The sequence below is a fragment of the Mytilus galloprovincialis genome, chromosome 5 (genome assembly GCF_965363235.1).
Source record: "Mytilus galloprovincialis chromosome 5, xbMytGall1.hap1.1, whole genome shotgun sequence".
In the NCBI taxonomy this organism is placed as follows: domain Eukaryota; kingdom Metazoa; phylum Mollusca; class Bivalvia; order Mytilida; family Mytilidae; genus Mytilus; species Mytilus galloprovincialis.
Window position 1 is genome coordinate 94384696 of NC_134842.1, and position 26038 is coordinate 94410733.

At 31.8% G+C, this 26038-nt stretch overlaps 1 protein-coding gene across 1 annotated transcript in view; it reads right to left on the bottom strand.

Annotated features, from left to right (window-relative positions):
* The window catches only part of LOC143076763 (replication protein A 70 kDa DNA-binding subunit-like), a 76243-nt gene that overhangs the window by 34503 nt on the left and 15702 nt on the right, over positions 1-26038 (bottom strand). The window contains exons 2-8 of the mRNA XM_076252627.1: positions 21229-21276; positions 16207-16288; positions 15164-15272; positions 10619-10725; positions 9934-10014; positions 6003-6062; positions 1877-1988 (exon numbers count right to left, since the gene is read on the bottom strand). Coding sequence (XP_076108742.1) covers positions 1877-1988; positions 6003-6062; positions 9934-10014; positions 10619-10725; positions 15164-15272; positions 16207-16288; positions 21229-21276 — 599 coding nt within the window. The remainder of the gene's footprint in view (positions 1-1876; positions 1989-6002; positions 6063-9933; positions 10015-10618; positions 10726-15163; positions 15273-16206; positions 16289-21228; positions 21277-26038) is intronic.

Genomic DNA, 26038 nt, shown 5'->3' on the forward strand with positions numbered 1-26038 from the left:
AAACCAAAGCATTAAGAGCAAATCTGGCATTGAGTTAAATTGTTTATCAGGTCAAGATCTATCTGCTTTGAAAGTTTCAGATGAATTGAACAACCAGTTGTTGGGTTGCTGCCTCTGAATTGGTAATTTTAAGGAAATTTTGCTGTTTTTGGTTATTATCTTGAATAATATTATAGATAGAGGTTACAGTAAACAGCAATAATGTTCAGCAAAGTAAGATTTACAAATAAGTCAACACGACTGATATGGTCAGTTGACCCCTTTAGGAGTTATTGCCCTTTATAGTCAATTTTTTTACATTTTTCATAAATTTTGGTAGATTTTTAGAAAATATTTTCCACTGTAATTACTGGGCCAAGTTCATTATAGATAGAGATAATTGTAGCAACAAGAATGTTCAGTAAAGTAAGATCTACAAACACATCACCATCATCAAAACACAATTTTGTTATGAATTTATCTGTGTCCATTGTTTAATATGCACATAAACCAAGGTGAGCGACACAGGCTCTTGAGAGCCTCTAGTTTAAATTAGATACCGCAATGATGATTTTGGCTAAGTTTGGTTAAATTTGGCACAGTAGTTTCAGAGAAGATTTTTTGTAAAAGTTTATGGACGACGAAACCAAGTGATGAGTCAGGTCAGGTGAGCTAAAAAGGAGTTTTTAATCAAGGTAACAATGACATCTGGTGGCCATAAAAGCTGTCTCATTAGCATTATAACCACTTCATTATTTTCCTGTCAATTGTGTCATTCGTGCGTCTGAACTTATAATTGCAAGAGTGCAGAATTATTACATATTTAAACCGTATCCGATTCGTGATTCTTATATTTTTCAATGGCGCACAAATTTCGGAAAATTTACCAAAATAAACGATATTTGACAAGCTATTTGGAAAGGAATATGACATTTTTGATGCTACAAATGGATAAAACATTAATAAAAGGCAATTTGCAACATGTTCTATTATGAAGCAAAGAAATTATTTTGTCTAAAATCAGAATGATTTTATGTACAACCTTAAGTAACAAGTACCGGTATTGAAAGAAAGTATTTCATTAAAAGTTATTAATTTTAAATAAAGTTCCATCAATCTGTATATGTTTATAGTCAATATGCTTTTGTCACTTTATAAAGAAGGAAATTGGTTATGTCTTTAATTATAAGATGTTTGACATTGTTATTGTCATCGACTGATATTTTTTGTTATTATTTGTTTGACTGCGCATATAAAATGCAAACCGCAAACGGACCGGAAGTTGATAAGCTTAAAGTCCGGAAACTATAACGACAATCGATTGAACAAAATCCCAATCGATTATCGACATTGCCAGGCCCGTCCAACTGATTTCCGACTTATTCCGATCATCGGAACAACACTAGAAGATAATAATGATAATGTAGAAATGTGTTTTGTCTTCTTGCGTTTTTTTATTTTTTTTGTTTACTCACTGCTATCATATCAAAATTTACATGTACCTCATATCTCCTTCTACTAATCAATGTATGTTTTAATGACAAAATGGAATCTATGTTAAGAGCTTATTTCCTAATGCTTGCAGATTTAACTCTTAATTACAATGCTTGAGCTAAAGTTTATACAAACAAAGCAAGCAAGCCAACCAAAGTCTTCCTCTACAAGAATTAAGAAATTAGCTCTTATTGGTATAAAAAAATTCAAAGTGTGAAATACATAAATGAAGTCTGAAATATGTAACATATCCTGAATGATCTACCAATCATATTAACGTTTTTCCTAATATGCAAATTATGTAAGAATTATAAGACTGTAATGCACCCTTTACACTCCCTGTTTATCTATTAGATTTATAAACATTTTTATAATTGAAACTGCCTCATGTAGCTATAGATACCTGTTTTGGTATGGCGTCAGACTGGCAATAGAATGGACTCTTGTACTGCCTGGTGTCCCTGGGGTTCCAGGGGCTGCCTTTATTGAATAATTACTGGCTGGTGGATTATTACCTAAAATTCATTAATAATGGGTTATTTTTTTTACACATTTAAAAAAAATTATTTTATAACATTTCCAATTGAAGAAACACATATTTCCTGTTGCATATATTTTGACAAATAGAAAATATCACTTTGGACTGTTCCTGATTTAACTGCATTGGGGTAGCGGGTGGCACTAAAATCAATAAATTGTGGGTTGTTGGATTTTCTTCAGAAATTTGTTAAAAGTTCTTAGTTAAATGAAAATTTAATTTTAGGCCACACCAATTTAATTCCTTGTTCGACGGACCCGCCGGCACCTATTTTTTTTTTTTTAATATTCCCACTTCCCACATCAGGAAATGTAATCGTGTCCATTTCCCTCACCGTTTTTTTTGTAAATATTATAAAAAGATGTTAAAACTTGTTTTAAAATCAGCCTTACCTGTATTTAATGATTTTAAACCCATAAAGCACCCCACCACACTGTTTAAATATCTGTGTAAAAATTTGATTAAACATTAAACCCATATATCCCAAGTGGGAGTGCTCCGATATAAATATATCGTATAACAGAGGAAAATACCTGTAAATTGGTTTTCTTCCCCCTTACTTACATTCCCCATCAAAAATGTTCGTTGTCAGAATAAAGTATGCAGAACTTCTGAAGGAGAAGAGTTGCCTTCAACTGCAATTATATTGTATGCCGGCTGAAAAAAACTATCCATACCCGTTGCATGTTTATGCACCTGTCCGGATTGATTCGGGGGCCTGTTGTTCAGTAGTTATCGTTTGTTGATGTGGTTCATAGGTATTTTCCGTTTTGTATATATAATTCAGATCATTGGTTTTCCTGTTTGAATAGTGTACACTAGTAACTTTGGGGTCTATATAGCTTGCTGTTTGGTCTGGGTCAAAGCCCTGTGTAAAAGGCCGAACTATGACCTGAATTTGTTATTATCAGGTTGGGAACTAACCTCCCTCAGGCAAGGGGTCATTTTACTTTTGTAGAAAAGAAAATAGAAAAAAACAAGGATTTGTATAGTGCTACTATACAAATCCTTGGAAAAGCATATAATTTTTTACTTAAAAAGAGGAGAAATACATCATATTTGAAACAACTTTTCTAAAAGAGGGGTCCACTTATTTTGAATAATATAAAATTATATGATATGTGTTAACATGGCTAAAGTCCAGGAATATTACAAAATTTTTGGACATGTTTTGACCATTTAATACCAGATAGATATATAGTTCTTTGGGAAAATATGAACCCTTTTGTACTAAATAGTGTTTTTTACAAAAAAATATATTATAACTTATATTGACCCCTCATAAAAGGGATATTTTATAACATTGAGGGGTTGTTCCCAACCTGATGATGACTTGGATGGAGAACTGTCTCATTGGCACACATATATATACCACATCTAATTATTCATTTATTTTTTGGTGAACAGGGAAAAAACACTTCATAAATTAAAGAAAAGTCAGAGTGCAAGTGATAAATCAAGTTTTAATATTGTCAAAACCTACTATTTTATGTTTACAAAAAAAATCTATAATCGCTCGCCTTTACTTTTCAAGCTTCGCCTCAAAAATTTACAAATTAAATATTTTTTTATAAAAATTTTCAAATCGCTCGCTCGCCCAATTTTTGGAGTCCAAAAATCCGTAGAACAAGAAATTAAATTGGTGTGGCCTTACAGATGGTTGAGGTCTTAAATCTGGAACAACCCTTACAAAGTATACAGATATTTATTTTAACATTTGATACTACATTTATTTTCCAATTATATATTTTCTTATAGAATTAAAAAATTTGTAAGGGTTCCGCGGAACCCAGTGTCTCGCCTACTTTTGCTGTAAATCGCAGGCTTAACAAAAATGAGGAAAAAAATCAATAAAAATATTCCTCTTGATACTATCTTTTGATTGTAAGAAGCTTCTGTCCAAGTTTGGTAAAAATCCAGGATAGTTTATGAATCTAATAAATGTTTTAACAAGTGAAACTGCGAGCTACTGCTCACTGATGATACCCCCGCCGCAAGTGGATAATATTAATAGTGTAAAAATATGCAAGTGTTCGGTAAACAGGAAGTTGTCGAGTGATGAATCTGAAAACGCATCACACGGTATAGCTGACTTATATAAATCCTGAAACCAAATTTCAGAAATCCTAGTATTGTAGTTCCTGAGAAAAATGTGACGAAAATTTTTAACTTGGTTATCATGTGTAAAATCATACAAGTGTTCGGTAAACAGGAAGTTGTCGAGTGATGAATTTGAAAACGCATCACACGGTATAGCTGACTTATATAAATCCTGAAACCAAATTTCAGAAATCCTTGTATTGTAGTTCCTGAGAAAAATGTGACGAAAATTTTTAACTTGGTTATCATGTGTAAAATCATACAAGTGTTCGGTAAACAGGAAGTTGTCGAGTGATGAATCTGAAAACGCATCACACGGTATAGCTGACTTATATAAATCCTGAAACCAAATTTCAGAAATCCTTGTATTGTAGTTCCTGAGAAAAATGTGACGAAAATTTTCAACTTGGCTATCATGTGTAAAATCAGACAAGTGTTCGGTAAACAGGAAGTTGTCAAGTGATGAATCTGAAAACGCATCACACGGTATGGCTGACATATATAAATGTTGATACCAAATTACAGAAAGGGTGGATGTGTAGTTCCTGAGAAAAATGTGACGAAAGTTTCATGGGACGGACTGACTGACGGACGGACTGACGGACGGACTGACGGACGGACTGACGGACTGATGGACGGACTGACGGACAGACAGAGGTAAAACAGTATACCCCCCCTTTTTTAAAGCGGGGGTATAAAAACTTTAACTGCAGACTGTATGTAATGTTAACTGGAAGAAAAACTAAGTCCATTTATAAGTAAAATACAGGTACACAGGTACAAAATATTAACAAAATTTCCTTCTAGATACTAGCTTTTGATCATAAACAAGCTTCTGTCCAAGTTTGGTACAAATTTAAAATAGTATAAGAAATTAACCACAGAGTGCATGAATGTGTTGTTTCCTGGCAGAAAATCTAAGTCCATTTAAAAGTAAAATACGGAAAAAGTGGATTTATTTTTTTACAAAATTTACTTCTGGATACTATCTTATGATCATAAACAAGCTTCTGTCCAAGTTTGGTGCAAACCCAGGATAGTTTGAGAAAGTTATTAAATTTTTTAAAACTTTAACCACAGAGTGAATGTAATGTTTCCCCGCAGAAAAACTAAGAAAACTAAGTCCATTTATAAGTAAAATACAGAAAAAAGGAATTTTATTTTTGCAAACTTTACTTCTGGATACTATCTTATGATCATAAACAAGCTTCTGTCCCAGTTTGGTAGAAATCCAGTATAGTTTAAGAAAGTTATTCAAATTTTAAAAACTTTAACCACAGAGTGAATGTAATGTTTCCCCGCAGAAAAACTAAGTCCATTTATATAAAATACAGAAAAAATGGAATTTTATTTTTACAAAATTTACTTCTGGATACTATCTTATGATCCTAAACAAGCTTCTGTCCAAGTTTGGTAGAAATCCAGTATAGTTTAAGAAAGTTATTAAAATTTCAAAAACTTTTAACCACAGAGTGAATATTTGTGGACGCTGCCGACGACGACGGAATGTAGGATCGCTTAGTCTCGCTTTTTCGACTAAAGTCGAAGGCTCGACAAAAACCTTCAATTTCTTTAAAAAGCCAGAAATTTGGAGATTTGATGTATCAAATAATCAAGTAGTATCAGTGAAAACTTTGACTAAAGTAGTAATAATAATAATAATTCTTTATCTAAAGAGGGTTACACAGTTAGCTGTAAAGCTAATCTTCCCTGAGGCCCTCATGAAATACAATGAAATATAACAAACAATTACAAAATATCAAACAGACACACATACATGAATAATGAAATAAAAAATTATGAAATATACAATTTTCAAAACAGGTAAAAGTTACAAATTCATATATGACATGTATAGTATTAGTAAATCTTATCATGATAAATAACTGACCTTGTCTGAAGTTAGAGCCTGTGTTCTGTGGAGGTCTACTATTATAGGCTGAAGTGGGCCCTACAAAGAACAAACAATAGATAGATTCACAATTTGCAACTGACAAACAAGTATTGTGGATTCATTTATTTTTGGGGTACCAATTTTTATGGATTAAAGCAATCTTGCGTTTTCGTGGATATCTGATTTCGTGGTTTTGCTGAAGTCTGTACACAAGCCTATAGAAAATGTGTTATTTGTTGAAGGTTAATTATGTGGTTCACTTTTTCCCATGAAATTATTTGAAATTGGTATCCAACGAATAATAATGAATCTGCCCACAGTAATACAAGTAATAATACCATTACAATTCAATAAATAGTAATAATATGGTACACAGCAGGGGATTCAAGTTATAAAACTATGACACAGATATAGGTGTTCCAAGTGTATTTTTAAGAATAAAGCAAATGTTAAAATCATAATGAAAATACTCTGACATTTGATGTCAATAAACAATTACTGAAGGGGAAGGGCCAAATAATCTCTATGCAAATGCTATTTCAACTGCATACCATAAACTATTGACTTATCATCAGTGGTTCCCCTTTTCCCAATCTAAACACAATCTTAAACAATTAAACTTTGCAAAAATATCAATTTGTTTCACTCTATAAGTTACCTGTCAGAGAAGCCATGTGCTTACTAAGTAATTGATTGGGGTGTAATGTCAGTTTCAGCACTTTTGACTACCGGTATATCATGTGGTCATTTTTGGTGTGCCAGGAGAGAACCACCACCTATGTACCCTCAGCAGGAAAACTGTCAATCTTAGACAAAGAACAATGGGTATAACACACATGCAGGGTTTGAAGTGTTGACACAAGTGATACAGTGCATAAACTATTTTTCTCTAATTCTTACTCAATTTAACCTTTTCTGACCTGTTGATTATTTTTATTTAATCAATGTGTGGTTCTTGTGATCTCAGTTCTTCATTTGTCAAATTTCAATTATTTCAATTGTGACATCAAATTTTTTTGCAAAATTCCTATTGTGACGACATGCACTCAATGCAGTGGTAGAACCTTTATCAAACATTTAGCTACTGAGGCTCCTATTTACTTTATGTATAACCTGCATGTTTTATAGGTTAACTCTATACAAGTAAAATATTACTTGCCTTAAATCACATGAATTTATCAACGTTCTCATTTCCATATGACTTCTTCCTCCATAATTTTCAGTAATATAAACATTTTTTGTACATTTTATAATAGAAGTCAGATGGTCCAGTACAATGTTAACATGTTTAATAGAAGTCAGATGGTCCAGTACAATTTAACATGTTTATGGTGACTTGAATAACACCGGTATCACTCAGATTACAATTCTACCTTGACAGGTAAGTTTGTATTTAGCCTATAAAATACTTATTTAGCCTTCAGAATTGAAAGGTCAATTTATCCCATTCATACAATAGAAGTTTACCTATAAGGGTCTGAATGGGGTTTACAGAATAGAGAATAAATGTAATAGCAACAAAAAATAGAGAATAGAGAAAATGAACAACAAAATAAAGAATAGAGAATAATGCGGTGCAAAAGTATAAAGAATAAATGTGCAAAATAAAAAGGAAACTTAGGTAACTGTAATGCAATACCGATAATATAATGATCAATGTGCATAATTGATAAATAATCTTGTAACAGAAAGACTATATAGTAAAATCATTTTCATGAGAATTTGCTTTAATACAGAATGAGAGTTATTTTTAAGGCTATTAAAAGAAAAATGCCCTAAAAATTTAAAGAATACAGATATTAAAAAACCCATGCAGGTCCTCATGTCATTTACATTATCAAAATATAGGACACATCTAGTCAAACTGGTTTTAAACTAGACATCTAGTCAAACTGGTTTGGTATAACTGACTGTTTCTTGCCCTAGATGTCTATTTCACAGTGACCTTATGTGTTTGTGCTAAGAGTACATTGTACTGTCAAATTCAGATTTTCTGTTGGGACATGACCTACATTGTAAACATGCAAAATAGTGGCTTGAGATTTCAACTGATATTAGTATAATAAATTAAAATTTGGAATATTATATCCTGGTTGATGACGTTTTTTTTGGGGACCAAGATGTTTTCTTCATTCTTGTTCACATTATGATTATTTTAACCTTCAACATTGTTCAATGCACATTTAAAGATAGAAAAAATTTCAGCTCTCATTTAAAATATTTTGCAACTTAATAATAATCTGTCAGATTTGGTGTAAACAAAAAACAAGACCCTGCAAGCATAGTCTATTTCTATAACAGTCAAGCAGATAGTTTTTTTTATATCTGAAAAAAAAAAACTACCATGTAAAGAAATATGCAATTAAAAGGCCTAAAATGACCCCTAAAATTCAACATTAACAGATTTTTAACAATTAAATCAAGATGCACAAAGTTTTAAATATTGGTCAGAATATAGGGTTCTTTAGTACTTTAACAATATCACAATAACAATAAAGTGACCTTAATTTTGGACAAGGTAAATGGCATGAAGCCAAATTTATCAACCTCTATTGTATGAATGGGAAACTGACCTTTCAATTCTCAAGGCTAAATAAGTATTTTATAGGCTAAATACAAACTTACCTGTCAAGGTAGAATTGTAATCTGAGTGATACCAGATTATTCAAGTCACCATAATAGAAGTCAGATGGTCCAGTACAATGTTTACATGTTTAATAGAAGTCAGATGGTCCAGTACAATGTTAACATGTTTAATAGAAGTCAGATGGTCCAGTACAATGTTAACATGTTTAATAGAAGTCAGATGGTCCAGTTCAATGTTAACATGTATAATAGAAGTCAGATGGTCCAGTACAATGTTAACATGTTTAATAGAAGTCAGATGGTCCAGTTCAATGTTAACATGTTTAATAGAAGTCAGATGGTCCAGTACAATGTTAACATGTTTAATAGAAGTCAGATGGTCCAGTACAATGTTAACATGTTTAATAGAAGTCAGATGGTCCAGTACAATGTTAACATGTTTAATAGAAGTCAGATGGTCCAGTTCAATGTTGACATGTATAATAGAAGTCAGATGGTCCAGTTCAATGTTAACATGTTTAATAGAAGTCAGATGGTCCAGTTCAATGTTAACATGTTTAATAGAAGTCAGATGGTCCAGTACAATGTTAACATGTTTAATAGAAGTCAGATGGTCCAGTACAATGTTAACATGTTTAATAGAAGTCAGATGGTCCAGTACAATGTTAACATGTTTAATAGAAGTCAGATGGTCCAGTTCAATGTTAACATGTTTAATAGAAGTCAGATGGTCCAGTACAATGTTAACATGTTTAATAGAAGTCAGATGGTCCAGTTAACATGTTTAATAGAAGTCAGATGGTCCAGTTCAATGTTAACATGTTTAATAGAAGTCAGATGGTCCAGTACAATGTTAACATGTTTAATAGAAGTCAGATGGTCCAGTACAATGTTAACATGTTTAATAGAAGTCAGATGGTCCAGTACAATGTTAACATGTTTAATAGAAGTCAGATGGTCCAGTACAATGTTAACATGTTTAATAGAAGTCAGATGATCCAGTTCAATGTTAACATGTTTAATAGAAGTCAGATGGTCCAGTACAATGTTAACATGTTTAATAGAAGTCAGATGGTCCAGTACAATGTTAACATGTTTAATAGAAGTCAGATGGTCCAGTTCAATGTTAACATGTATAATAGAAGTCAGATGGTCCAGTACAATGTTAACATGTTTAATAGAAGTCAGATGGTCCAGTTCAATGTTAACATGTATAATAGAAGTCAGATGGTCCAGTACAATGTTAACATGTTTAATAGAAGTCAGATGGTCCAGTACAATGTTAACATGTTTAATAGAAGTCAGATGGTCCAGTTCAATGTTAACATGTTTAATAGCTTACCATTTGATGTATTAGATGGTTGTTCTTTTTTAACAGGGGACTGTGCTTGTGCTACAGGCTGTGCATTAGGTTGTGCTGCATCTACAATAAATTAATGTATTTAATTTTGGATGTACAGCGTCTTCCAATTGCCTGACATTGTTTAGTTTATCAGCTCATAGACATAATTTTGTCATGTGACATTGATGGCATCAACATTTTTTCATGATTTACTCAGGTTTAAAATGGATTTAAGAATTTAATTATAATGACTGTAATATTTTTTTTGTCTATTCGAATTAACAGAGATAAAAAATGTGGTGCACACTTTAAAAATTTCTTCAGACAGAATTTTTTTACAGTCATTTCTTAAATAAATATAAATAATAAGATATTGGTTATGAGTCAATTTTATATTAAATCAAAAACACTACTGTTAACTTTGACGAAAGCAATATATACAATAAAGAATAGGAGCAGGGAATTATATCAAAGAGACAACAACCCAACCAGAGAGCAGAAATCATCTCAAGGCCACCAATGGATGACCTTTTTAGTATGTATCAATATAAGATCAGTAGCAATTAACTGCTGGACCATATCCTAGAAAAATCAAAGTCATCGTCAATACAGGTATTAGCTTATTTTGTCATCTCTTGGTTCTTAAAATATTGTAATAATGTTTTTTTCTGAACTCAAATCTTACTTTCGTTTCTTGCCTCACCAGGTTTAAACTGCTGAGGGTTTCCTAGCCTCACTCCTACATCACTACCTTTGGCTAAAACATTAAGATCTAGGAGTATCAAAACACGTCTACAAAAAAAAGTACAATATCTTATCACAAGTGATTACATAAGACCAAACTTCAGTTTCTACTTTTTCATCTGGTCATTACTCACTCCAGCCAAACAAAAAAGTATGTGTATTTAGCAGAACTCAAAAAATCATTTTTTCCAGTCTGTTGATGAGTCCGGAAATCTAAAAACAACTATTTTGACCTAACACAATTGAAGTTAAAGGAGACGTGACACAATTTTTTTTTTTTTTTTTTTTTTAATTAATTAATAAATATTGGTCAAATAACATATTGTAATAATTTTTTCTTGTCAAAACCTCATTTAACGGCCTTTTAATGGTCAAAGAATCCAGCGCTTGTCGTAATCTTTGATTTTTAATGAGATACCGGTCACGTGATCGTGATGACGTCAGTGGATACAATCTGAGAAAATGTCTCAAAAAGGACGAAGTCGATCATATTCCTGTAAAATTAAACAATGGACGGTATTGACAGCAGTTTTCAAGGCAATTCTCAAACTTAAGATATTCAACCGTATCAGTTTGAGCCGTTACTTGTTGAAAATAATCAAGTAGAAGATATAAATTCGTCATCCGACATTGACGATCTTTCAAGCAATGCCTATATAATATATCAATAATTAATTTCACCAAAAATAAAGAGATATTTCTTAAAAATGTTTACGTTTAACAGGTAATTGAATTACATTTAATAATACAAAAAGACAGGTCATAAATAATGTAGGACAGAAAGTCACAGCCAAAAAGTCACGGACAAAAATTCACAGGACAAAAAGACACAATTTATTTTCGAAATTATTTTTGATATAACAAGAAAAAATAATTTAAAAAAATACAAAATTCTTGATCTATTATATATTAAGTAACTTTGTTACTAAAATTTATTCAAAATAGATATCAATAATGATCAAATAATAGTTATAAAAACAACATGTCAAAGTGGCTTGGTATCTATAAATGGCTTCATTGTGGCATGAATTATATCCTTTGCATGATTTAAATTTTTTTCATTAATCAAGCTTCATGAAAAATTTCCTAAACTCGAAAATGAATAAATGTAATAAAATAAAATATTTCAAGATCACTCTCTTATAATTTAGAAACAATTCTCAACAATCGTCATAAATTACCTATCACCTTACCAAGAGTGTTGGGTGTAATATTTGAATTACTAAAGCTGCCCCAAATAAATGTGTAACAACAAATGGAAGTTTTTAACGACCTTGACTGGCTATACAGCCCTTGCACGGTCGGTGAATGTGTAATAAGTATGACATAACAGGGGGTGGGGGTATTATAAGTAAGATTTAAAGAAGTTTTAAAACAGTAATATATATTCAGGTCTTTTTCTCCTCCATAATAATCCCATTGAAAATGTTCTATGAGTACTGGCTTATTTTTTTGTGATATTTTTTCCGTGTGGTATATCTTCAGTCTAGAATTGTTTTGTATTTTGTGACTTCTCTTCAACTTCGACAAAGTTTGGCATAGGGGCCTTATATGTAAAATGAAAGCTTATGGTATTGACGGAAACTTGGTTTCAGGATTATCTACACGACAGAAAACAGAGAGTAGTAATGCATAACAGAAAGAATTAAAAAAACGATAGGCCATTATGTAAAATTGAAACGTTTCATTTGTACGGCCCAAGGAAATTGAATATCATCTAACGCAATTGAGATGTTCCCCTTCATTCTTAAACAATGATCTATTTAGAGCTAATATTATAAATTTATAAATGATCCTTCTTGTCATTGTGGGTCAGATATTGATGATGTCTACCATTACTTCTTTGTTTGTCCAAAATACACATTATGTAGAAAAATCTTATTTAATAATCTCAACTGGCTATCCGAAAACATTGTTTTAGATACAAAACTATTAATTTGCGGACACATGGAACTTTCGAATGAACAAAATATTCAAATTTTCAAACATGTTCAAAATTTCATAAAATGGTCAAACAGATTTTTTATGCCTTGATAGAGGTTATTGTTACTGGCACGGAACATCATAATGGCATTGTCATCATCAGTACACACGTCACCGTCACAGAATCATATGACTTTTCAAACTTTCTTTTTCTCTTTTTTTACGTATGAAAGCTAGTATTATTCTATAAACTGTTTTCCTTATATGCATGTCCATTATATCATACTATTATTGTAATTTTATATTGTATTATGGAGAAGACTTCATAAGTATGATTCACTTGTGTCTAATCCTTTTTGCTTTAATTCAGCAAGTAAAATATGTTTTAACTAACTCAGTCTATACTCATACATTTATCTACTATTCCCAGGTCTGTATCAGTTGGATTTTTCTGCATTATTTAAGTTAAAACTATGTTATTCATCTCCATGTCTTATGCAATATAAAGACTTGCATACATTCACTAGCCAAAATATTTGTTTCTCATTCAATTCACCTTTTGCATATAATTTTTCACCACGATAACCTTGTCAATGGTCTGTCATTTTAAAAGCATCACTTGATATCTCTTCACAATTTATTTTTTATTAAGAAATAAAATGATTTTTAATAAATAAATAGAATAGGTAAGTACTAATAACTTATTGCACTACACCCTTCATACCTGCCTAATTTTTATTAGAAAACTCAGAAGAAAATTATGTACCCACTACAGGTTATGTATTGGTTATGGCAAGGACGTATAACTAACCTCTAATATATGTCCTTGGTTATGGGGACTGACAGGCTTTTTTTTTTAATTACTTATTTACTTCAGAAGCATTTCTTCTTAATTCTCTATTTATTTTGCTTATCTAATATTATTATACTCCATTCTTTGCTAAGTAAATTCACAAACACATTATTTTGTATCCGCCCCCTTTTTTAAACTGCACTGTCAGTCCTCTTTTCTCTATTCTGCAAACCCCCATATCCGACAGTAAGGTATTGACCATTGTTTATTCTAACAGGTTAAACAGATATGCATTACGTAACTTATATCTGTAACAATTGCTCTAGTATATTTTCCAACCTCACCTGTGCACCCAGCAGGTGAGAGCCTCCAGGTGATCATGGATGTACACAGATTCGACACATGTTACGCAATAGTGCGTATTGCCGATGTCATATATCACCACCCGGGGGCATGACACCTGTAGCTTTCAACTTCAAAGGTAACCCAGCACTGCAGAGAAAGTGTGCCGCATACCTGTAACTTCTGATCGATGTTGATGACTTTTAATTTATTATGTCCAATTTCAGTGTACACACCTGCACACGTGAACAGGTAGTGAGGTACACGCAGGAGGTACACAATACCAAATTTTAAACATTGAGATATATTTGGCTATAGAATTATACACAAATATGACTAAACTATTAAAACAATTATTAATAAGGGACGCAAAAAATATTTGCGAAGAAATTTTTTTTTTCTCTCCCTCAGCCATTCTCCGCTTCTCACAAGCTCCCCGCTTAGGTGGGGCTCAGCTGTTGTTGGTTGTGTCAATGGAATGTCAGGTACCGCATTTAGACGAAGTTTTGGCTTCATGGTAGGACATCCCTCGAGATTCTTCATAACTTCTGGGTCACGATCGTAACATGCATTTGTATAATGGGAGGAACAAAGTCTATGACTAGTGCTTGGTAGGAAGTCCTATCTCTTCTTGGGACTAGTTTGCGGGTTACTCAGAAAACGTTTTTTTTTGGTTTTTTTTTATCAAATTTACCTTATGCCTATTGTTGCATCTACTGGCAGAACACAGAACAATTTTTAATCACTGTCATGGGTTTTGTTGGAAGATATTCGAATATGAAATTGCGCTTATTATGCCTTTACACCCGTCAGTCAAATATGACTGATGTAACCACTGACGTCACAGCCTCGTTCTGAGTGACTTCCGGGATTGAAATATGCATAATTAGTATGGCGACAGATCGATACATTTAAATTTATTTTTTATCCATTTAAACGATAATTATATTGTTATCGATGTTTTTTGGGGGTAATTATGTATAAATAAATATTTATTTAAAAAAAAAAAAAAAAAAAAAAAATCATGTCACATCTCCTTTAAGCCAATGTTCCATGATTTGACCAATAACCTAACACCAAAAGAATGTAATACAATGACTTCTTCTGTTTTTATAAAACAACTAAACCTGCAAAAATGTTAAATAGTGCAATTGTGCTATTAAACACCTAAAATTTAGAAACTTTTGTAACAATATATGTGTCAATGTTCCAATGAAATTACCTAACAGCTATATAGGCCAATATTCTACTATTTAAGGTAAGGACTGAACATTTGGCATTAAAATTTAATCTTCACCATAAACTTTGCAGTAACATATAAAATATTTCAAAATGAGAGTTTAAATTATTGCGTTTACAACTTTGTTGCATTTTTCACAATAAAAAACCTCGAATTAATTTCTGAATTTTCAGTATTCAAAATAATACCTGTCTCCCTGGATTGTATTACATAAATACTTGTCAACTTGTACCACTGCTAAATTATCCATCTCCCCCGACTCCATTAAGTTGTTCAGTTGTGTGGCCAACATGGCATCTAAAATGATTACATGTCTTGGTATTAAAATATTGCCTGTATTCACATACATGTGTGTAATGTATATATATGTTACATGAATGTATAATGTGTATGTTGGCAAAGGTGTAAAATTTTTGAACTCGTGTCATTTTTGTCCTAATTCAAGAATTTACAGACTGCTGATTTTTGGGATTTTCTTTTTTATTGGTTTTACTGGTTTCTGGTACTTCATATAAGGCATTGATACCTTTCTGACCAATTATACTCTATGTACAAATGTACAACTAAATGGAAAACTAAACATACATTTTTAAACCATAAACAATCTCAATTAACAGATTATTCAAAATCTTTTTTTCTCTAGTGGTCTTTCAAAAAGATCTGTTGGTCCCCACTATTATTTCTATAGTGAAATACCAAAATAAAGTTCATCCTTTGTAAGATTTTGGTGGTCAAAACTTTTAGATAATTTTTTTAAAAATCTGAATTAAATTTCAGTTTTCTATAAATACTTCAGAAAGGCCTTCTTCATCTTCCTTTTAAACGAACTTAATTTAAATGATGAAAGCATGAGGCCTAAATTAATATATTGTTTGTTTCCCCATTCCCGACCCTGCCGAGCCAGGTGTTGGTAGGTAGGTAGGAAAATAATTTTATTTTTCCAAAAAGGTTGAACAATATCGTACAATCCGGCAAGCCAGGATATTGGAAATGAAAATAATATTTAACTTAGTTTTGACAATAAAATTTTATGAGTAGCACTGTTTTTGCAGAGTCGGTCGGGATGGGGGAAACAAACAATATTTTATTTTAGGCCTGAACCTTTCAAACCCTACCTTATACTTTGTACATATAACTTCTTCCAAACTAATTTTAACAAAGCCTTTTGAAATTGTACAAGATAAGAAAATAATTTTGTGATTTTACTCATATGCAATATACACATATTTACGTGAATAACTGTGTAGTCCATCTGATAGGAGGAGTCTGTATCTATCTGCACTGGATCCTGCTGCTGTTATTTTCTTTGAGCTCTACAGAATAGAAATGTAATTGATGAGAAGAAATGAAATCAAAATTTCAAAAAATATATTAAAGTATTTATGATAAGATTCCTGAAAATCTGATTTGCTCATTTGTCAAAATTAGTTTTAGAGATAAAAGACCAAAATTTGTCATCATATTAATTTCATTTATATTTCCGACTTTTGTTCATCCCAAGACAAAAACACTAAAGTTCAGGAAAGTAAACCAATATTTTGATACATCAAAATGAAGAAATCACATTACATAATGTCCTATTCACAAATACAAAACAAAATTTTGTTACATTTTCTCAGCCAATTAAGGGGAGACAAGTCAGAAAATTTAATGTTTATATTTATTCTAATCATCTAATCATGCTAATAGCATATTCTAATAATTGAATACAGAACATTTTAATACATAAGAAGAGAAGTTATCAGTTGGTTTTTTTCCCACTCCCCTTTTGTAAATAATAAGACTGAGATGAAATGGGGAATGTGTAAAAGTGACAACCCGACGAAAGAGCATAAAAAAGCCTGAGGCCACTAGTCACTGGTGGTAAGCGAATGGTCGTAACTAAAAGTTACGACCATCTGAATATGGGAGACAACTCTAGGGATAAGTTTTTCTTTTCCGATTTTCGTGCAGTAAAAAGTTCATTGGAGTCAAACCGCTTGTCTCATATACACATATTATGAGTGTGTTGTTATTGAAACCAAATTTGACACATAAATTCATTCCAATTTTCGTAAAATAGTCATTCAAATATTCGAGCTTGATGGTCGTAACTTTAACTTGTGATGGTCGTAATGTCAACTATAGTATTTTGGATGATGGTCGTAACCGACACAAGATGGTCGTAACTTTGAAAGATGACCGTAACTCAAGTATTTAGACGAACTTTTATCAAACTATTTTTAAAGTACTGTGCACATGCATAAACATGTTAATAAACTCAGCTGTTGTATAAAGTTTACTCCAAAAATATTATTTCATTTGTTACTCTGATAATGGTATGCAGAAATTAAGTTAAAGAATTATTAAACATACATTTTTGATATGTTCCAAACAGTCTGCACGGTTAGCCACTAGTCCGATGCCCCAGACTAGTAAAATTTCATTCGGACTAGTAAGTTTTTGCAAAACTTTGTTTGGCCAAATAAGAAAAATGTCAGAATATTGGTCTTTGGACTAGTAGTTGAAAAAGTTTTTGGTGCAGACTGTCCAAACGACCATCATTTAGGAATTATTAAACATACATCTTTGATATGTTCCAAACGGCCATCATTTAGGAGAAACAGTGAAAACTAATCAACTCGCATTAAGCCAAATAGTATGTTAGGGTTGAGTATAAATGTATTTTTTACTGTACGTTAAGGCATAAAATTGTTGAACATTTTCTTTCAATTTTTTTTTATTTACGACTTTTTCATGTTTTTATAACCTGCAATCATGTCGGCAGATGAAATTATTAAACATACAATTTTGAACAATCTTCTTTAATTTTTAATCAGCTATTGCAGCTTTTATAAACCATTGGCTTTCAAATATTCGGCTTTTGGTGAATCATGATTAATGAAAATCCACTAATGCCTGGTGTTTTTAACGTGTTGTCTTTATTTTTTATCGATTGCATGACGATCTTGTGGTATATCATTGATATTTGTTCTAATAAAATTGAGAATGGAAATGGGGAATGTGCCAAAGAGACAACAACCCGACCATTGAAAAAAACCAACAGCAGAAGGTCACCAACAGGTCTTCAATGTAGCGAGAAATTCCCGCACCCGGAGGCGTCCTTCAGCTGGCCCCTAAACAAATATATACTAGTTCAGTGATAATGAACGCCATACTAATTTCCAAATTGTATTCAAGAAACTAATATTAAAATAATACAAGACTAACAAAGGCCAGAGTCTCCTGACTTGGGACAGGCGCAAAAATGCGGTGGGGTTAAACATGTTTGTGAGATCTCAACCCTCCCCTATACCTCTAGCCAATGTAGAAAAGTAAACGCATAACAATACGCAAGTATTGGTTCAGAATAAAAACTTAATCCATGGTGTCGCACTGAACATTGTGTTAACCTAGAAAGTATGAATAAAGTTGATATATATTTTACAATGCTACACGCGTAGAATTTAAGAGTAAGATCAAATATTAGTAGTTTGTAGACAGGCTTGTAGCCAGGATAATATTACAAGGTAAAATGTACTGCGGCAAATATTACATACATATTCAGGTATATATTTTACAATGCTACACGCTTTGAATTTAAGAGTAAGATCAAATATTAGTAGTTTATAGCCAGCCTTGTAGCTAGGATAATATTACAAGGTAGAACTAAATGTACTGCAGCAACTACATGTATCACATACATATGCAGGTTGAAAATAATGTTTATGGTATATGTTTATATTGTTTAAATGTACTCAGATTTAAAAGACCAGCACGCTGAGTTGAAGCATAAAGTTCTATCTTTTAAATATTTTCTTGCTACAAGCTATGTATGAATACTGTTTGCTGAAGTCCCTTTGCTGAAATTCAAAAAAATACATTATCATCAGCATATAGTAAACAATGTAAATTGCTAACCCCTTTAACATTCTTTAGAAAGAAGTTTATGGATCCATACTGTGAAGGATTTTTTTTACTCGTGTAGTAATTTTGACTCTAAATATTCCTCCTCTAGTAGTGGAAAGATGATCCCAAATTTTCAAGCCTGTGCCAGTATCTCATCATAGACTTTGCAATGTCAAAATACAAAGTGAATCTACCGAGTTAAGAAAGATTGGCAAAATGTGTTGCTCTTTTGGTAACACCAAGTAAATGTTTACAAAATTCAATGCGTAATCTTTCTGAAAGAATCTTGGGATAAGCCTGATCTACATTTGTAGTCATAGAATTTTTTTTTTTTTTTTGAAAGGGTTGAAATATCCCCAAATTTTAGTAATATAAAAGAGAATAGGTTTTATTGTATGGTCAAAAACATGAAGGTTGCTTTTTAAACTTGGATTCAGTGACAGAAAGTCATTGCGTAGCTTATGGTAGATTTTTAACGCCTTATTATACAATTCTCTCTGAGTGAAGGAAAAAAATACAGATGCACTACAAGTTATTCCTTAATATTTACAATGTTGAGCACAATCAATAACTCTGTTATCAAAATAAAAATCATGTTTGATATGTCTGCCTGTCTTGTTAAATACAAGCACCTTGGTTTTAATGGGATTAATTTTCAAACACCGATCTTAATCCATCAAGTTTACTTTGAAGTCCTTTTGCTGAAGTTGAAAAAATGGCAATATCATCAGCATATATATATTAAAGAATAGACTGGTCGTGAATAAACAACAGCTGGATCAGGGGGACTTTATACACAATCAGGAAGTTCATTTTGTAAAAATTTTAAACAAATTTTGACTCAAACGATCTCCCTGTTTTACTCCAACTTTAGTTCTAAAGAGATCTCTTACCATACTCTTGAACTATATCCAATAGCTTAAGTTTTATCCCTGGGAGAATGACAGTATCAAAAGCCTTCTTGAAATCAACAAAGCAGGCAAACACTCTACCTTCTTTTGTATTACAATACTTATTAATAATAGTTTTTAGAATGAACCAGTCCTATGGTCAGATGGTCGTGTTTTTTTTTTTTTTTTTGGTAAACCCAATTTGGCTATCATCAATGATATGATATTTATCTAAGAATTTACAAAGACTTGTAGCAAATATCTTATTAAATAAGCTTCCTCAATGAATCAGTAATTGTAATTCCTCGATAGTTTTTAAGATCGGATGCATCATTCTCTTTATGAATTGGGAATAAAAAACCTGTAGTCCAGAGTTCATGGTATTTTCCATAAGAAAGACACAGATGTATAGCGGATAGCATGGTACCAATAGGCGTATTCAGAATTTTTCTAAAACCACGGGTAATAATTATACCTGAACTTCCAAATTGCACCTTATAATGAGCTTGACTATATACCAAATGACAATACGACTTCTCAAAATCCAGGCTAAGAATAAGATGTATGTTCTTTAATTCGATTACGGACCTGCGCATACGCAGATACGGTCTTGTCTCGATAATGACTCCCATAACATTATTTTGATTCCTTACTTATGCTCTTTCGACTTAAAGTATCAATTTTAAATTGTATGTTTTTCTTTTAAATTCCACCTAGTTGGTACACACTAGTTTTTAAAAAGTTTATCTTTTGAATACATGCAAAATATATGAAAATAAATCAGGATATTGTTATTTCATGTGATGTCAAATTTGTTAAAAGCGCCTTTTCTTAATTCGTAACTAAGAATGATCATAACTAGAGCTGTGTTTTAAAATGAATTCTCCACTTTTGAGAAATTCATATTGTTATTAAACTTAACCGCTTATAATTAGTTGACTCTTGGTTGATTTTTATACATTATATTTTAAGTAACAGGGACTGGTCATTTCATTTTGTATTGTTTGGTTTTTTTCTTTCGATGCGTTCCAATTTTCTTTCCTTTCTCACTTTACAGGTATCCCTCTCTTCACCCCTTTTAGTTTTTATCATTTAGTGAAATCAACTTCACAAATATATCATATAACATATTCATATAACAAAAGACACGTTTAAAACTCTACCTTGTCTTATTCGGTCCTATTTAATAAAGAGTTACGACCATCCTGAACATTTATGTTTTTTTAAGTTACGACCATCATGCTCGAATTATTGAATGATCATTTTACGAAAATTGGAATGTTTTTATGTATCAAATTTTGTTTCAATATCAACGCACTGACGATAAGTATGTAAGAGACAAGCGGTTCGAATGAAACATTTTTTTTACTGCACGAAAATCGGAAAAGAAAAAATCATCCCTAGAGTTGTCTCCCATCTTCGGATGGTCGTAACTATCCGCTTACCACCAGTGACTAGTGTGTCTTCATACTTACAATAATCTGCAAGACAGGTCTATCAAATGCGTTTCCACCAACTATAGCCTACAAAAAGAAAACACACAAGACTTTATAAGTTATAGCACAATAGAATTTACAATTGCATGAAGGAGCTTAAGTTTATTTTTTAAGTCATTAAGATATTCACATCCAAAAGTTGTTTCTTTAATGTGGTAGCTCACACCACAGGCAGATAACTCTGTAAAACCCAGTTGAAAGTTTTCACACTGAGGAATTTTATTCAACTTGGATTGCTTTATAGAAAACAGTAAAAAATATATTGAATGACCAAAAGGCAATAAATTTTTTTGAGACATTTATTTATCTAAGTATTTAAGTTTTACAGGTATTGGAGTGACTGGAGTCTATGCATCATCCATGGTATAGATGATATCAACTGGATGAGCCTATTAACTTTAGCACCATCTGATAAAACTAGAGGTCACTCCTTAAAACTTAAAAAAAAAACAGTGCAAGACAACACATAGACTCTAAATACTTTTCAATTAAGAGTAAGTATAATATGTAGACAGATTAAAGGAAGATGTGGTATGAGTGCCTATACATTAATATATTGTTAAGCGATGATAATTTAAAAAAAAAAAATAATCATTGCTTGTTTTGTCCTTAATATAAATGTGGATATAATGCCTGAAGTCTTATATTTTCGCAACTGCATAGTGAACATTTTTTATGCAGATGCTGATATACATTTATTATATCTTTTTTATGAAACTAAAACTGTTTCAATGGCTATGGTTATCAGGGTTTTAATGCTTATTTTTAAATTTAAACCAAACTCCTACTTTTTACCCCCTTGTTTTGAATACAGTACATGTATAGTACTGCTTTATTTGCTGATGTATCAGTGTTCCAGCTAGGTTTTCAAAAGGGCAGGGTGCCAATCCTGAAAAAGGGCATTTAACGCGCGATATGATAATATGAAAAGGGCATATTTTAATAAAAGATGTTAATCAAACATTTGTGTTTATTCGTTGAATCACAGGTTATTCAAGAACAACATCTTTAGCCCATATAGAACTCTATCTTTCTACTTTTAAGGCTGAAAAACTTGTCAAGCAGCTTGTCACACAAGTTTTTTTATCATTGCTTGGCACAGTTGAACTTTATATGCAGTATGTTTTGAAAGGAGATCTGTTTCATACTGTTTCTATGGTCTACCACATTTTACCAGTTTCACTTTTCTACTTCTGCTGTGCTTGATGGCAATACAGCACAAACAGCTGTGCTCAGTAAATTCACAATTTTAGGATATAAAGCAACAGTGAAAAATAATATCAAAAATAAAGAATACAGAAAAAGATGACCAAGGCACCCTACCAACACTGCTACTAAGACCCTCTTTAACTTTTCCAATAACTCAAAATAAATACCTAAACATATATATTCTTAAGCAAGAAGTATGGAGACACATTTTAGAATATGTAAATGGGTTACTCAATGCTAGGAAAAAAATCAGATTGAGTTATCTTTCTTTATTCGGGTGTGCTCCTTCTTTGGAGGATTATAAACAGTACGTAAATATGATGTAAATATGATCACAATATGGGGGCCGATTTCGTTATTTTCGTATCAAAAATGAAGGCAGTCAATGACAAATACGTCTGAATTTTCTGTTTATTTTACAGAAAACAAGTAAAACAATGTCTTCAACGAGTTTATTATGGTTTTCCAACTTTCTGTCATTACGTTTCTTCCATGAAACTACGGTAAACATCGCAAATTGTGCCCAAGTTGTTGTATGCACATTTCTTCAAAGATAATTGCCGACTGACCGATTCTATTTGAACGAATTAATGTTGATAATCATTAATGACCCATCCGATAAACGGATTACCTATAACAACAGATTATGACACCAGTTGTAACCATTGATTAGCTTGGGGTGGTAAACAAAGTCATAATCTTTTCCCCAGGTAAAATTTAGTAATTAGCGTATCATATCAATACGCAAATTAATATGCAATCGATCTTCAAAAAAGGCAGGGCGTCCTGGAAACTGTAAAAAGGGCACAGGGCGCCACTCGGAAAAGGGCGGGCGCCGCGCCCTCTGAAAACGGCCTAGCTGGAACACTGTGTATTATGTGTAACTCTTTTAATTTTGATTAAATTAATATATTAATCTGTGAAATTTAAGTCGTTTTTTTTACATTTTTCATTTTGATATTGTTTTTGAAAAACAATGCCTTTTGATGTCTTACATTTTATAAATCTTCCGCATAAACTGTGATCCATTATAATCAGTCTTTCGAAATAGTATTCATAAATTATATTATTGTTAAAATTGAAACATTCATACTTGTTTTATTACAAAAAAATTACTTGTCTAAAATTAAAAAAAAAATAATGTGCATATATCCCAAGTCAAAGTGAACTGCAGTTCTTTAGCAGTTAATTAGCATTCACAGTTCCCACTTGACAGCAGTTATTTGGCAGTTTATTAGCATTCACAGTTACCAAATATAAGGCAATGATTAATTTGCATAAAGGCATTCCAATAGCATTTCATAGCTGTTTCTTAGCAGTTTATTTAGCCTTCACAGTTCTTTGGCAGTTATTTTTAACGAAAAATTTAAATGAGATCTGAATATTCATGAGAACTGCTATAATAACAGCTATCAAATAATGAATATTCATGAGAACTGCTATAATAACAGCTGTCAATAATGAATATTCATGCCAACTGCTAAGTTTTACATCCTAATATGGTTTTATAAACTGCTTATAACTGCTGTGGAATGCTATCAGATCTACCAAAAGTTGCAATACAAAGGCGACACATGAATACTGGTAATCAATATACAGTGTACAAGATATGAAAGCAAAAATTATTAAAATTCTAATATTTTACTGTAAGTCTTATGTGAAATTTCAAAAAGTTGTACTTAAACTTATATTTGTAATTAGAGCAGTAACTATACAATCTAATAACAGACTTAATTTTAAGGGAATGTAAAAAAAAAAAAAAAAGAGTAGCACTTACTTTAGCTGGTCTTAGACCCTTTATTAATTATATAAGTGGCCGTAATGATATAGGAAAAATTAAAAATGCACTTTAATTATCAAAACTTTTAAAAAAGCAACTTATTTAAGAGCTATTACTGCTAAGAGGCTTATCACTACCTTGACTAAGTGATTTTCAAATAAGAAGTTATTTCATTGTTATCATTATTTTATTACCAAACATGCCAAATGTACTGTTTTATTCTATTAAATGTGGACCAAAAGACAACAGTTATCTCCTCTTTCTCTTTTGGAATTTTAAACAAATAAATTCTTGATACATGTAATATATATTATGTTTCTTTTTTCTGAAACAAACTAAAGTAAAATTATATATTATAAATTAATTTCATTAAATTAATTTTGTTTGGACAATTTTAACCAATCAGCTATTTGCAGTCTAGGTTTACCTATGAATTCCCTCCCCTTTTTTCAACTCTCGAATATGATTAGATTTGTTTTTTTAACAAAATAATAGATTAAAATAATCATATCTATTTTTTTCAAATAACATCTTGAACTGTAAGTATATATATGCTAGTATTCTAATACAATCCTGTCAACATCAGATATTCTATTTAAATAAACAACTATCCCCCCTTTTTGTGGGCTTTCTGTATGATTTCTGTTTCCCCCAACAAAGTTATGTCAGAATATACACAAGCATTAACTGTAACTTTCAACTTACTGTACTGCAGGTGTGTAAAAGTATTCAATTCATCCAAAATTAAGCTTATAAATGACAAAAATACAGTTTTTCACTAGCAAGTATTTCCACACAACATGGAGCCAAAATGCACATTTGAAAATGATCAAATTATCTTCAAATAAATGTTTAACTTCAAGCTGAAAACATAGCCAGATCCAAGCATTTTTATAACAAAGATTAATAGGTCAACTGCTATCGAACTGCTGTCATAACTGTTGTCCTGACTGCTAAGAGGAATGCTAAGATGAATGCTAAGACGAATGCTAAGTCGAATGCTAAGATGAATGCTAAGACGAATGCTAAGCCGAATGCTAAGAAATGGTGAAATGTGGCAGTTTTTTAAACTGCTATTAGATTGAATGCTTAGAACAGCTAAAGGACTGCTAAAAATATGAAGAACTGGCAAATAACAGCTAAAAAACAGCTAATAATAGCAGTTCAGTTTGACTTGCATATAAGGCACAAAATGTGCACCATAATTCAGTTACCTTGTTTTGTAACCCCCATTGACATAATGGTTACATTGGTTACATTGGTTACACTCATACAAACTATCATAAATCATCATATTCAGAAATTCTCAAATCCTGGTACATTTGTAACCTCCATTGACCTAATGGTTACATTGGTTACACTGGTTGCACACATGCAAGAATCCCTTTTAGCCATCTTGTTACCATGGCAACCCCATTATTCATGGCTGTGAGGTTACATAAGTTATTTAGGTTACAATGATTTAGGGTTACAATGGTTACATGCATGGAGAATCAGGTTACAATGGTTACATGTATAGGGAATCAGGTTACAATGGTTACATACATGGAGAATTTTGTTACAATGGTTACATGCATGGAGAAATAGGTTACAATGGTTACATGTATGGGAAAATCAGGTTACAATGGTTACATGCATGGAGAATCAGGTTACAATGGTTACATACATGGGGAATCGGGTTACAATGGTTACATACATGGAGAATTTGGTTACAATGGTTACATGCATGGAGAAATAGGTTACAATGGTTACATGCATGGAGAAATAGGTTACAATGGTTACATGTATGGGAAAATCAGG